The following is a 15,164-nucleotide window of genomic DNA, read 5'->3' as shown; positions in this document are numbered from 1 at the left end:
GAGAAATGCTTTTAAGTAGGAAAGATCATGAAAACAAAGTAAATGCCAAAGAAAAGTAAAACATTTCTGTCAAAACCATTTACCCGCACAACCAGGTTGTAGTTTTGAAAGCCAGCCCATGTGTAATAAAACTGGATCCAGTTTTGATGTTTAAATATGTCAGACTTGATGGCGCTGTTCAACTCATTCACATACAAGTCGAATTCCCAGCTGTCCTTGTAGATTTTTGCACTAGCTGGGGGATTGGTGATGGCCTCCCTACGGTTGGTATTAGCAAAGAATGTTGCAAAGAAAATATTTCATTTAACACTTGCATGTGCAGTTTACATGATGTATTACAGGGGTCTCAAACTCACAGCCCAGGGACCACTTGCAGCCATATGAAGGCAACATGAGCAGAGAGTACAAACATACTGAGTGACTGGCTGTGTTAGTTCAGTGAGAGTCAAAAACTAATGTCTACACTTATGTCTGCATTTTTATTTTGTTAAATAAGAACAAAATGATAACCGAAGTGCAGCCACAAAGAGAGTACCAGTGTGTTTATTTGGTAGTTCAATCAAAGGCTTCAGTTAGTTAAGAGGGAGGAAAAAAAATCTGCATTCACATTTGCAGTTTTGTCTTATTATACAATATCTAAAAAAAAACAAAAACCCCAAACAAACCAAACAAAACGCTACATTTTCATAATTATTAGTCGTTATTTCTTGTTTGTTTGTTTGTTTGTTTTGTATTACCATATTACTTGAACACTAAACTGGCCTCCAATGACATGACAATGCCAGCAGTGGCCCACACCTCATTTAAGTTTGAGACCCCTGTTGTATATTTCGAAAGTTACTAATCCTGCCTGTGCTCTTTATAATGATAATAACTTTTTAAACAAAATAATGCCATCATGTTATCACACAACATAGGCAAATGCAGTCAGATTTGGATTTTCTCCTCTACATGAAATAATTGAGTAGCAGTAGCTTGTCAGTAAGAATCAAAGTCATATACATTTACTGGGCACTTACATCAAAACGGGAAAAAGACAGGGCTGAAGCTACAGCTCAAAGAAAAATCAATAAAATTGACACATTTTACTTTTACATTTGCAGTGCAGACAATGAATATTTGGACAGTGAGATTTTTTTCCTCATCAGACTCTCAGAAACAAAATGATCTGTTTATACACTGGCATTGTAGAGACTGGCATTACTGTTTAAATTTGTGTTTTATGTAGTTGTATTACAGAGATGGAATAACAGTCTCTTTCTTTCCCACATAGACCAGGAATGGAAAACACAGATAAACATGTGAGCTATTCCAACCTGTTGGTGGGGTCTCTCAGAGCGAGGCCGAGGTCCAGCACAGCACCTGGCTGCGGTGTCCAAGTTTTGATTGCCGGTGCAAGCTTATTAATGAGTGCATTGAGGTCCTCTGCACTGTTTTTGATATTCGTATCCTTTATGTATCTTCCAACCAACACACAGTACAAACAGACACATAAGTAAAGGGACACATAAAACACAAATTAGGTCTCGTGTGTTTAACTTGACAGTCATTAGCAGTAGTGTCACTGTCAAAACATAAGGCCACAACTGTGTTGTACAACCATGTTTCCAGAAAACATGAATGCTGTGTATGATGTAAATAATGTTAATCACATCCTTATTTAATAACATAACAAATGTATTGAATCAAACAGAAAAAAAGTCTTCAGTTTAAAGGTCTTATGCTAACAACACATTTCACAAACATCGAAGCAGCAGCAACATAAGATTGGGAGAATTGTGTAATGTTAAAAAAAAAAACTGGTAGAAAATCTTAAAATCAATGATAAATGAATCTAACCTGCTGACAGTTATAAACACAGTTTAGTATAAAAGGAGCAGCTCATCAAAGTGGAGTCATGGTTGTAGATTGACTTGCCAACATAAACTGCATATCAGCTCATAGTGTCACAGGCTGGGTCTCTGAGTTCATTTTGTATTTGTCTCATTTTAGATTTGTGATTAGTTTGTGTCATTCCTATTTAGCTTTAATTAAGGAAAGACAGTTATTATTTATTGTTTGCTTGGTTTCTATGTTTGAGTTCTTGTATCGTTCATCACGTGTTAGGTCTGTTAAGCTTGTTGTCATGTCTAGTTTCAGTGTTTCCTGTTTTATTTTGAAGGAGTCGTGTGTTCTTTATTCATTATATTTAGTTTCACTTCCCCTGTCTTGTCATTAGGCTCATGTCAGTCAGCTTTTCCTCCATGTGTTCCCACTTCCCCTAATCACCTCCTGTGTATTTAAGTCCTCTGTTTTCAGTGTGTCATTGTCAGATTGTCTGCTTTGTTTTCAAGCTAAGAAGTTATGTCAAGTTTCCTCATGTCAAGTCCATGTTCCTGTTGTAGGTTTTTAGTTAATTTAGCTCACCCAGTTTAGTTTATTGTTAGCTTTGCCTTTTGTTTACAGTTATTTTGCCAGCCTCAATAAACGGCTCATTTTCTGTTATTCAAGTCATGTTTCACATTTTGTTTTCGTCTGCATTTGGGTCCACCCTTCACTCCACACACATGCTGTGTCCCAATTCAGGGTCTGCACGCTTGAAGTACGCATTTTAAGTGCGGTTACGTCACCGCCACGCGACGACGGCTGTCCCAATTCGAAGTGTACTTCAAATGCATACTCCAAATGCGCCGTCGATTTCCCCAAATATCAAGCGTGGTCCGGTGCACGCTTCGTGGTCCCATATATCCCACAATTCATAGCGCGGCGGTGGGTGTGGATAATTTTGCCGCAAAATACGGCAGAAGGGAGCGGCCGAAAAGTGAACTGTCAAAAGTAAGTACTGAATATGACGTCACTTATTCATGTGCGAATGTTTAATAATGAAGAACATTAAAACATTGCTGTTGGCCACATGTCGGCAAAGTTATGTGACACTAGTGATGTTTGTACTTTCAGCATTAACTTGGTTTTAAAGCCTCTACTTCTAAATATATATATAGTCGACCTTAATCTTACAGAGAATCTAATGATTTTATGGATAATTAAAGTCAGTCATATATCCACAAACACAACAAGCTGAAAGTCAGTGATATATATATATATATATATATATATATATATATATATATATATATATATATATATATATATATATATATATATATAATCTGACAATACTATAATATTGGCCATATTATATTTACATTACCACAGTGAGATGACTTTAGTCTCATGAACAACATTAACTAATTATTATTTACTAGCTACTCTTAAATGACTGTTCAGTACAGAAATGAAGCCCTTGAATCATGTTTTACAGTCCTGTGGTCTCAGCCTCAGATACTCAACTAATCAAAGTGATGTCATGACAAACATGAATGACCAACAAAACATTTTTCTCCTTCATTTCTGTCAAACAAAGCTGTATGTAATGTTTCTCGTGGTTAGTATCATGGTTGCTAGGCAACCTGAACAGCGCAACGAAGCATATACCGTCCCATTTCACAAGCCTCTCACTTCCGCACTTCCCGTACTTATAGTACGCACCGTCCGTAGTACGCGTAGTGTGCGTACTTCAAGCGTGCATACCCCGAATTGGGACACAGCAACAGTCAGCCCTGCTGATTGTGACACATAGACAGCTGAAACAGAGCTACAATTAAACAGGGAATAGATAGAAAAAGGAGACCATATATAGATCAAACCCTGTTTTGTTTGTTATTGTACATAGCTGTGTTTTAAATATTAACTTGCCCAGATGAACTACATATCAGCTTTGATCTTGGAATTTAGATCAGATCAGCTAACTTTGTTGTGAGGATTCTTCTGCTAGGGAACATAAAAGTAATTCAAAACCAAAAACTCTGCACTTTATTAATTCATCTCTGATGCTGTGCAAACCCTTATTACAAACTCTACCTGTCTAATGGATGAGCCTCCACAAAGTATCCAGCGAATGGGCAGTAGATCCTCGGCTGCAGGGATTTCACCACTGTAGCTTTGTAATTCAGCAGCTTCTTCCTCTCATTCTTGATAAACTCTGCCTTCCAGGAATCTGGAAACACATCAACAACATTTGCTTCATCTCAGCAGTTTGGTGCACTTTGACACTGTTGATCACAACATATCAGTTTGAAAAGTCAGTTCTTACATCGCTAAAAGAGCTACATGTAACCGTCATAGATTATAGCATAGATGCTGTTGTGTGTAGGTGGAGGTAAAACCTAACTAAGCAAACCTAACTCGGGCTCACCACTGTATTTCCCTCCATAGAAGGTCATCGGGAATCCAGAAGCTCCTCCAGCAAAGTCAGTCATCATCACGTCCACATTTTGTGGTAGCCTGCCTCCATTCGGTCTGGTGCAGTCCACAGTGTTGAGGATCATATGACCTGCAATAAAAACAACATTTTATATTATAATCAGACTTATTTTTACAGCACAAGTAATTATATTATTCAAAATGACACCTTTGTAGTCAACAATGATGCATGTGTCCATTTCAGGATGTACACCATCCATCAGGATCATAAATCTCAGGTGATCATCAATCTGAGTGAGACAGCAAGATTCATTTTTACTTCTTTATGGAAATCATATGATTTTAATATACAAAATGTTTTTTTTTGTAATTCCTCTTAAACAAATGATAGAGGCAGTGACTTACATTTTGCCAAACACCAAAGGGAAGGACTTTAATATTGGTCAGCTTAACTTGGCTTTCCTTTATATACCTGTCACACCGAATATACCCATATGTGAATAACAGACCAACATTGGATAATTTATTTCCTCTGTAATTTATGGGGACAATTCAGCTCCACTTCATTACTAACCAAAACACTGGTCTGGATGTGTCACCGACATATATCGGGACGTCCGGCCTTCTTTCTGCCAACACTTTCAGTGTGGGATAACTATAAAGGAAACAGAAAAAGTCAGTGCTCTGCACTGTAAATATAAACACCCTTCATTTCTGAAAGTTGGTCTCTTTGTAGATTTTGTATTTGAGGTTCTAGCCAGTAGGAATAAAAATATGTAACATTCTAAAAAAAAAATTTATTTCTCTCAGGAGCTCTAAAGAGCTGTTCAAAGCAGAGAAAAGAAGGGAGAGATAAGCAAAGTGGAAAAAATGGAAACAGATTTTTGATTCTGAATTATATTCAATAACAGTTCTAATTATATTATGTAGTTTTCATTGCAAAATTACTAATAACTATTTTTTTATTTGTCTTTTCTAATAGTATTAATTAACTTATTTTTATTTGAAATTACTGTATGTACAAGTACTTAAATTTGGCTGCATTAGATTAACATAATACCAAGTCAGATATTTACATGAAACAAAAAATAATTATTCTTTAAGTAAATTGAAATATTGTGTAAAACATTTTAAGTTTAAGTAAGTAATTTTAGTAGTGGTAATTTTGGTAATTTTACACTGATCATTTTGTTTCTGAGAGTAAGTACACTGTACTGACTGGGACAGATTGCAGAGTGCTCTACATTACTTTTGTAATAATTTGTAATTAATTATAATTATTTTTTAATTAAAGGATGTAAAAGTCTTTTTACATCCTTTAATTTAAGGACAGTATACCTTCTCTTTACTGTGACTGTATGCAGCTGGTGCTGTTTTCCTCTTTTTGATTTTGCTTGCAGCTGGTAATGGATCAAGTATTGTAATGTAGATTACAATATTGCGCCATAAGAAATCAATACAATTTCATGTAATCAAGATGAATAGAACAGCTGAAGCAAAAACTACTATACTATACTATACTGTACTATACTGTGTTTGCTCTGAATCATTTACTTCAAACAAAAATGGCAGTAATATGTAATGCATATTTTTATGCATTTAACAATATTAGCAGAGCTTGCCTGAGGTGGTCTGAGTGCATATGGCTGATGTAGATGAGATCTGCACCACAAAGCCTGTCCAGGGCGTCTGCTGGAGGCTCATGGAGAAGCCACCAGCCCCTGGCAAACGCAGGACCCTTCAACCAGGGGTCGAACATGAACCTTCTCTTGCCAAGCTGTAGCTCCATGCAGGCATGGGTGAAGTATGTCACCTGAGGGGAAAGTAAAAGAATATTTATGTTTTGGAGACTGTACTTGATGTACTTTTCACTCTTAGTTCATTCATTATTATTATTATTATTATTATTAGCAGGCATGGAGGAGATCCAGGCCCTAGACATCCAGAGGTCCCCCAGAGCACGAGAGCCCAAGGAGGACCAACAGAGGGGCAGCCGCACCCTCTTCTGGAAAGAGCTGAGGAGAGCCCCAGATTTGGGGTCACCCAGCAGCCACGGTGCAGAAGCCACAGGGGGAACCAGGCCCTGTCAAGCAGCCAAGAGCCACTGGGAGTGAATTGGTACATAACTTAGCGCCCAGCCCCGGATGCCAAGATCCACCAACGCACCGATGGCTGAGGGCATCAGCCACCGGCAGGGAGTGTGGTGCGGGGTGATAGGCCCCTACACCTGGGGGGGCTGAGATGTTCACAGAGAGATGGAGTCTAAGACGTAACCTAACACACAGACATAGACAAACAGGCACACACAGGCACAAGCGTGCATTCCCACCCTCATGCACACATATGTAAATACGCAGCCCTTGCCTAATGTGGAGACAAACAGAAATGAACACTGTAGACACGCTCACACTCCCCAAACACATTCTATACCCTCAGGTCCAGGTACCGTCGCCCCAGGAGGGGCAATCTGCCCCTAGACCCAGGAGATGTTGCCCTTTTCCCTTGTGTGGAGACAAGCAGTAGCAGTGTGGCCCAGCATCCCAGACCCCGACCAGACAGCCAACTCCTCCTCCCAGCCCCCGTCCCCAATGGCAAAAAGAGAACGGGTGTGTGTGAAGACCCCATACCTTTCTCCACCTGCTCATGTGTAGTGTTGCTGCTTGCTGTTCTAAAGTGCATTTAAAAGACGGGAAGGGCATGATGCTTTCTGCTAGCAGGTGTCAGCACGGCCCCTCCCGACAACCTTCAATGTCTACATGCATTTAAAAAATTGAGAGGTGGGCACCTGCACCAGAGGTGAGTCTGAATACACAGACCTTCCTCTTCATTCATTATTGAGATACTTTGACATAATTAAGATTATTATTATTACTTATATAATTTATTACACAGATAATTTTGCATAACAGTCTAATAAGGGTAAAACAATGCACAGCAGTGACTGAAAAACTCTATAAAACATTTGTTACTTAAAGTGTAACAGCAACACGTACTTTCACTTCTCCCTTCTGGAGCTCCAGAGGTTCTCGAGGATCAGCCATCCAGGGATCAACGGGGCTCAGTTCCACCAACTGAAGCCCCCCATCATCCAACATTGATACCTCTGCAAGTGCGACAAGAAGCTCAGGTGTAGTATTTAAATGATATTTATATTATTCTCATTATATTATCCATGCATTAAATATGGTCATTCATACTGACTCACATGTATTTATACTGTAGTGGGCTTTTTGGCACAAATGTATAATTGTTATTACTTTCAAAGGAATAAATTACATTAAACAGTTCCAGTCGTGGAAATTGTCAGTTGGAAGGATATGTTTGACATTGGTTTCTTGTTTTGGTTTGCTTTCCTGGTCAGAGCTCTTCACAAATGTTTAATTATTGTTCTTAGGAGGCAGTACATTTGCACAATGACTGAAACTAGCAGCACTGGCACCATTTCCATATTAATGACCAAAGAACTGACCTTACAGCCCATTGTTCATTCAGTGGGCTGGTTTCAGTCATTGTGCAAATGTACTGTTCATAAGGTTGGAGAAACCTGCAGTCAGCTGAGACTGAAGAAGTCACTTGGATGAGTGGAAAAAAATGTAAATTACCAAGGAGAGAATTACATTGCATTAAACAGTTTACATCCCAGTCATCTGCAGCATGGAAATGTCTGTTGGAAAGAATATGTTTGACATTTCTTGATTACAATTACTGACATAAATTGTCATGTTATTCTTTAGAAGAGGCCCTCTACCAGTTTAGCATTTAATTTAATAAAGTAGTGAAGGTAATTGCTATTCTGATTGTTAGAGCCTACTGTGGCAAGAGCTATATTTATAAGGTCCCCACACATCCCGTAAAGCACCTTTACAGTTTACATATTTATATTTCAGATTTAGCATCCAACACTCATATTGCAGGAAGTGGAATATCAATATACAGTAAATGGCATTTTACAGACAGAACTTACCAAGCTCATCCTGCAAGAAGCTGTCAGGTGGGTTCACATATTTCATTGTTGACACATTTAATTTCCAGTTGTGTTTGGTACATTTAACAGTCCTGAGGGAACAGACAATTCTGTCAGCTATAATCAAAAATTGACAATGTATAATCACTGATATCTGCTCCTGCTCTCACATGCCATCCAGATCTTCAATGTCTTTGATGAACAGCCCCCCTTGATGCTTGCACTGGTTCTTGCATGCTTTAAAGTCATTGTTGCTCTTAAATATGATGTAACACTTGCCATCCTCTGGGCTTTTCTTGAAATTCACTCCTTCTTTGAGTGAGCCAACTGCTTCAGCATCCAATGACAACAATACCTTTGCTATTTGAGAGGCCATTGCACCTAAATGTTCAAATTCAAAAAGAAAAGTTTTAACGCACAACCTTTTGAGGCAAGCACAAGGAGTCTTACAATGACCAATGGAATAAAACGGACCAGTAGTTACAACTGAAATGGCATCTAAACTCCGTAAATATAAATATACTGGCTCCTCAGGGAAGTGGCCAGGCGCATCCTTGGCACATGCTAATAAAGTAAGTGGGAGTTCATCGTGTTGCTCGCAGTCGGACACCGTGATGAAATATGAAGGTTTGAAATCGGACATCCTTTCTTCTCTGAAAAACTCTCCACGATTATCAGGTCAGAACTGAGATGTGCGCTCACAGAGGATTTTGACTCCCTGAAGAACGAACTGAGGGAAGTTAAGAGGGAGATTGCTAACAGCACGGCTACAGTTCGCTCAGAAATTAACAACATCAAGTCCACCATTAGCGACCTGGAAGAGGGTTTATCGTCATGGTTGGACAAGGTTGTCAGCCTCCAAGGGACAGGTGCAGGATTACAGTCTGAGCTGTTTAGCATAAAATAAAAGTATGAAGATATGGAGGCAAGAATGCAGAGGTGCAATATTCATATTGTGGGTGTTGCGGAGGACGCTCAGTTTCCACCCTATTGAAAGAATTTCTGCAACTGGACAAAGACATCCTGGTGGACCGCTCACATAGAGCCCTTGCTCCCAGAAGACCCAGCGGGAAACCTCCAGTTATCATCGCTAAGACCAGCTTCAGTTTCTAAGTCCTCACCTTGCCTAAATGACAATATTCACTGCTTAAAACGTGATTGTCATAAAGCTGAGCACTTGTGGAAGAAAACTCATTTAAATGCTCATCTCCTTTAGTTAAAGGATCTGTTAGTTTCTTTTAACAATGCAATTAGAGAGCTGAGGGCTGCCTATTTCTCTTATCTAGTTGCAAAGAGTAGAGGTAATCCTAGTTTCATTTGGCACCATTACTGACATTATTCCTCCTGCTCCACCTGCTGCCCCTATCACTTCCAACTTTCTTGCATTCTTAGTGATATAAGAAATAATTTTTCCCTATCAGCTTATGCATTGTCAGCTCCTAATCCAGCTCGGTCTTTATTTTAGATAGTTTTTCTCCTCTTTCACTATCTGAGCTAAAAATAGATATCTCAATGAAAGAATCATCCTGTTTGCTTGACTGTTTGCCTGCATCGTTATAAAACAATGTCTTCCATTCTATTGGTCCCTGTGTGCTCACCATAATTAACACTTCACTGACATCTGGTAAAGTCCCTGCTTATTTAAAAATGCTGCTATACACCCCCTTAAAAAAACAAAAAACAAAGTTAGACCCTTCTCTAGAAAACTACCATTTACTGATAAGATTTCAGAAAAGGATGTGGCTAAGCAGCTTATAGCAGTTTTATACAAACATAATATTCTTAACAAACTTCAGTCTGGCTTTCGTATAACCCATTCTACTGAAACAGCCCTTCTTAGGGTCTCCAATGATATTTTGATGCAAAACGATGCAGGAAAATGTTCTCTTCTCCTGATGTTGGTCCTCACATCGGCCTTTGATACAGTTCAATATAATATCCTACTTGAAAGGCTGAAACACTGGGTCGGTGTATCTGGGTCTGCCTTAGAGTGGTTCTCATCATATCTGTATGAAGGTTACTTTTTTGTGGCACACTGTTCCAAAAACTAGTAATGTCAAAGTATCTTACTGTATATTTTACAGTTTTGTACTGTCTTTCTAGGATATCATTAAATTTACTCAAGTAGACTGTGATCTTACATGTCAAAGGTAAAATAACATAACAGCTCTGTAAATATGGTAAAACACAATTTACTTGTTTTTTAAATATATTTTTTTGTACATATACATATTTAGATTGTAAAAATACATCCAGAAATGTATCATAATTTCACGAATATTTGTCTGTTATGTGAGAGAATGATCTGTTAAATTCAAATGTAATACTATGGAAAAATACATAAAATGATCGAAAATTAATGAGAATAATCAATAATTAAAGGAGTATTTCAATTATAATTTTGCTGAAAATTTCATGTCACCTAGGTCTGATTCAATAATTAAGAGGTAACAAGTGAAAATATAATTAATAGGAATAAAAACTAAAAAAAAACATATTGTGGCGTGTTGGGGGAACAGCTAGTTCTCTCCCATCATGCCTTGGGACATGAGCTGCTTAGATGTTCTTGTTTTATTGTTTATGGTTACGTTACTTTTAACTGTTATCTTGAATGTTGTGTTTATGCCGTGGTGCAGAGTCACTGACAGTTGTTGTTTTGTAGAGGGAGTGCTGTACCATGAGTGACTTCTGTTGTGCTGTTGTTGAACCTTGAGGCACATCGTAGCACCAGCAAGTGTTTTAATAAAAAGCTCCCCCTACCAGCTTGGGGTTGGATGACAAGCTCAATCTCTCTCTGTGAGCTTCTTTATTAAGATTCCTTTGCATGCCACAATGTAAAACATTGCACGGCCACGCTGTGCTAATTATAAATTTTGAACAAGAAATGTAGAGTTAGGAATTGCAATTAATATAAATCTCAGAACAGAAATAGGCCTCTGCACCTGGGGTGAGGGTGTGGCCATGAAAACAATGTGACATGCCATTGGATGTTGGGAAACAATAACATGACGCTAAGCATCGGCCAATGAATGTGAACTAACAACAACCAGGTCGCGGGTATGGCTGCGAACGAAATCCTAATTTGAAGGTATTTTACTGTGCATTTTACAGTAATGTTCTGTTCTTCTAGAATATCATTAAAGTTACGTAAATAGACTTTGACTTCACATTTCAAATGTAAATAAATGTTAAATCACTGTAATGTAATGAAACATAATTTTCATGATTATTAAATGTATCTGTCTGTACATATGCATATTTAGATTGTTAAAATACATTCACAAATGTATCATGATTTCACAAATATCTGTCCGTTATTTGAAAGATCAAACTATTGAATTCAAATGTAATGCCATGGAAAAGCATATAACATGATCCCTATAAGCTTGTGTTACGTCACATAAGTATTGTTATCATTGCTAGTTAGGGCGATCGTGGCTCAAAAGTTGGCAGTTCAGTTGTGATCAGAAGGTTGCCGGTTCAAGCCCCGGCTCAGACACTCTCCGTCGTTGTGTCCGTGGTCAAGACACTTCACCTACCACCTACTGGCGATGGCCAGAGGGGCCGATGGTGCGATATGGCAGCCTCGCCTCTGTCAGTCTGTCCCAGGGCATGCAATCCATTATTATTTAAACCAACTGTTAACTGTATATTTCTGTACATTTACGTATTATGATTCATATTGCCACATTCATTGACCTTGTTTATAGGTAATTTCATTGTTTGATCACGTTAAAATGTTCCTAATTTAATGTCTAAAAGCACTTGGAAAAGGCAGAATCCCATGTAAAATTAGCGCAACAAACTCTATTTTCATTACTGAAAATGACCGTATTTTTATGGGGAGTTATTTTCTGTTATTTCACGGTCGTATTTTGGTGCCCCAGCTGCCGGAATATTACCGTTGTTTTAGGATGTTTTTTTTAACAGTGCAGTTTCTAAGTACAGGTCATCTTCCACGTTAATGTCCTATGGTGTGCTGCAAGGCTCTGTGCTGGGCCTTTATTGTTCTTAATGTATCTGCTTTCCTCCAGCATATTTTGAACCCTTTTGAGGACATCTGCTACCACTGCTATGCTGTTGATATCCAGTTAAACATTTCTTTCAACCCCTAAGATGTTTCTAAGCTGGAGATTTTGAATGAGTGCTTAGAATCTATTAAAGTTTGGATGGCTGACAACTTCCTCCAATTTAATGAACGAAGGAATGAAGTCCTTGTATGTGCCCTGTTAAACACATACCTAAGATAATGAATATGTTTTAACCTTACTAACACTTATAAATACAAGAGAGCTCATGAAGATTAGGCAGCATCTTGAGCATGTGAGTCTGTTTATCATCTTGTCCAAGTCGCTTAGTGTGATGAAAAGTGATACAAAGACCAGTGGACTCATAGCAAAGTAGTTAAAAAAGGATCCAATTATAGCAGAGAAATGTGTATGAAAGGCAGCTTTGAGAACATGCCGTGGTGGATCTGCAGCTCCACTGCACAGACATCGATTAAACCTGACTAATAACACACACACATGCAATGAAAATCAGCTTGCTATTTTTCATCAGTGTTAAAATAGCGTGACTTCAACACACTTAAACCCTGAAGTTGAGGAATAATAATAAAGTTGAGGTTTTAATAACGCCTATGTAAGATATCATATGTTAATGAACCTATGCATATTCATGTAACCACAATAAAAGAAATGCTACAGGGAATCTGGCTGAGAGTCCAATGGAGGTCAAATGGCTCCAGTCGGGTCTCCCTCGAGCACGAGTAACACAAATAACTTTGGTGACTTGTGTCCTGCTTTTGCTGTGTAGTAAAATTGTCTCATTCCAGTGGTGGGTCTGCGTTAGACGCACACATCACATTACATCAAATTATTGTTTATATCTTAATTTTTCACCTCAGATATTCTGTAGAATATCCTAGATCAAAGTAACTCCTGCTCTTACTGCTGTTTCCATTTTGATGGCAAGAAGAAGAATGCTTGGTCTCAGTGGACAGTAGCCAATCACACTTCATGTGGTTTTAAAAGCAACATGTAAATTCCCCACAACAATCAAAACACTGATCAAATCTTTGAAATATGTATTGTTGTTGTGAGATGTGTACAATTAGTGCATGCTAGGGTTTGTTATTGAAAATTGTTCAGTTCTGTTTTCTATTTTAATGACCACCTACACCCCACAATACTCTTTTAAAACGTTTTGTTTTCAGATTCTTTCTTTTAAAATCTATCGAGTGCCTGTTAATTGGTTTTACAAGAAAAATTTTGAAATCAACTTATATAGGATTTTATTACAGCAAAGGCTATTGATTTTTGATTAGACCCAGAAGCAGGTTTTGTAATTTTAGTTGAACACCAAAAACATTCAAGTTATATTTGTTTTATACACAGAGACATGAAGTGAGACTCTCAGCTTTTGAAACTGTTCAAACTGGATCTGCTATGCAATAGCACAGTCTGAGTCACAAGACTCTCCACTGTTTGGGTGGAAACATCCTGTTGGAGGACAGCCAACAGTTTGTGACACAGTATAATCTACAAAATGAATATAAAGACACGGAGCGCTGAGTCTCTCCTCTCTGCCTCCTCCACAGACTGATGGAGGCAGGAAAAGCTGCCTTCAGTCATCAATAAGTGGATCCACAGTAACAACAACTCTGAGTTCAGCTGCTGACCATCAACTTACTCTGCTTCTGCATCACAGATGAAGAACTAATGCTGAGCTAAGCTGCACAAAGCTGATGTTAGCCAGGAAAACATTACAGAATGACTTTAATGGAGAGACCGTAAAAAAATAACACACAGTTTGTTATGTGAAGAAATCAAACATGAGCCCAACAAACAGTAAAGTTCCTAAAGAAAAACTGTTAAAGGATGAAACAAAACAAACTTACAGTTTCTTCAACCACAGACACAAACAACAAGCTACACTCCACACCTTGATACTAAACATGGATGCACAGGTGAGCTGTTTCCTGGAAGGAGGCGGGACTCAGCCTGAAGCTGGACAGGTGGGAGGGGCTTGACATGAACAATCAAGTTCATTTAACTCAGGGGTGTCGAACTCCAGGCCTCGAGGCCTGGGGCCTTTCTCTATATGCATAAGAGTGTCCATAAGTGCACGTGGCACCAGGACGCTCTAGACTGAAGGTTGATGAGTGATTTTGTAATCGTATCACCAGACCTGCGGCCATATGTTCTGGACACTCGGGTAAAGAGAGGTCCTGAGCTGTCAACTGGTCACCACCAGGTGGTGAGTTGGATCAGGTGGCGGGGGAGGACGCTGGAAAGAATCCAGCGCGCCTAAACCTGGAAACACCTTGGTGTTCCACTGGACAAGCTAGAGGAGGTGGCTGGGTAGAGGGAGGTCTGTGCTTCTCTGCTTAGGCTGCTGCCCCCCGTGACCCGGCCGCAGATAAGCGGAAGAAGATGGATGGATGGATGGATGGATGGATGGATAGTAAACTTTTTTCTAAAAACTTGACTTTTTGGCACAAAATGACAACAAACTCAAACTATCTTAAACATCCTAGTCCATCACCATGTTTTCATATTCATATTTTGCAGGTGCATATGATTTTTGAATATTACAGAGTTATGACATATCATCATTTTATGATAATTATAAAAGTTATGACTGCCATTAACTTTTAGTACTTCTTTTATTACTTCCTAAATCTTACATCATTTGACACAGCCTATTTATTTCAATGAAAATTGAGTGCTCACTGCCCAGTTTGAACCGCTGATAAGCCTTTATTAGTCCCAAGGTAAAGAAAATCACATCGTTACAGCAGCAGCATGACACTAGCCTCTAGAAACGTTTTATACAGCACTGAAAGAAAGAATGAAGAGAAAAATCTTCATTTTAACTTACATGTTTCACTGACATTAATAAGTGACGCTCAGAGATCATGGCACTGTAAAATCATAAAAACATATTACTGTAATAC

At 38.6% G+C, this 15,164-nt stretch overlaps 1 protein-coding gene across 1 annotated transcript in view; it reads right to left on the bottom strand.

Annotated features, from left to right (window-relative positions):
* LOC146521024 (cytidine monophosphate-N-acetylneuraminic acid hydroxylase-like) overlaps positions 1-10,356 on the bottom strand; it is a 28,154-nt gene extending 17,798 nt beyond the window's left edge. Inside the window, exons 1-11 of the mRNA XM_085154369.1 lie at positions 8,377-10,356; positions 8,207-8,298; positions 7,236-7,345; positions 5,865-6,055; positions 4,817-4,897; positions 4,648-4,714; positions 4,451-4,532; positions 4,235-4,372; positions 3,901-4,036; positions 1,317-1,460; positions 84-258 (exon numbers count right to left, since the gene is read on the bottom strand). Coding sequence (XP_085010495.1) covers positions 84-258; positions 1,317-1,460; positions 3,901-4,036; positions 4,235-4,372; positions 4,451-4,532; positions 4,648-4,714; positions 4,817-4,897; positions 5,865-6,055; positions 7,236-7,345; positions 8,207-8,298; positions 8,377-8,849 — 1,689 coding nt within the window. The 5' untranslated portion in view covers positions 8,850-10,356. The remainder of the gene's footprint in view (positions 1-83; positions 259-1,316; positions 1,461-3,900; positions 4,037-4,234; positions 4,373-4,450; positions 4,533-4,647; positions 4,715-4,816; positions 4,898-5,864; positions 6,056-7,235; positions 7,346-8,206; positions 8,299-8,376) is intronic.
* Positions 10,357-15,164: the final 4,808 nt, after the last annotated feature.

This window comes from Neolamprologus multifasciatus, chromosome 3 (assembly GCF_963576455.1).
Source record: "Neolamprologus multifasciatus chromosome 3, fNeoMul1.2, whole genome shotgun sequence".
Taxonomy (NCBI): Eukaryota; Metazoa; Chordata; class Actinopteri; order Cichliformes; family Cichlidae; genus Neolamprologus; species Neolamprologus multifasciatus.
The sequence above is the reverse complement of the archived record's forward strand: the minus strand, read 5'-3'. Positions and strand labels throughout refer to the sequence as shown.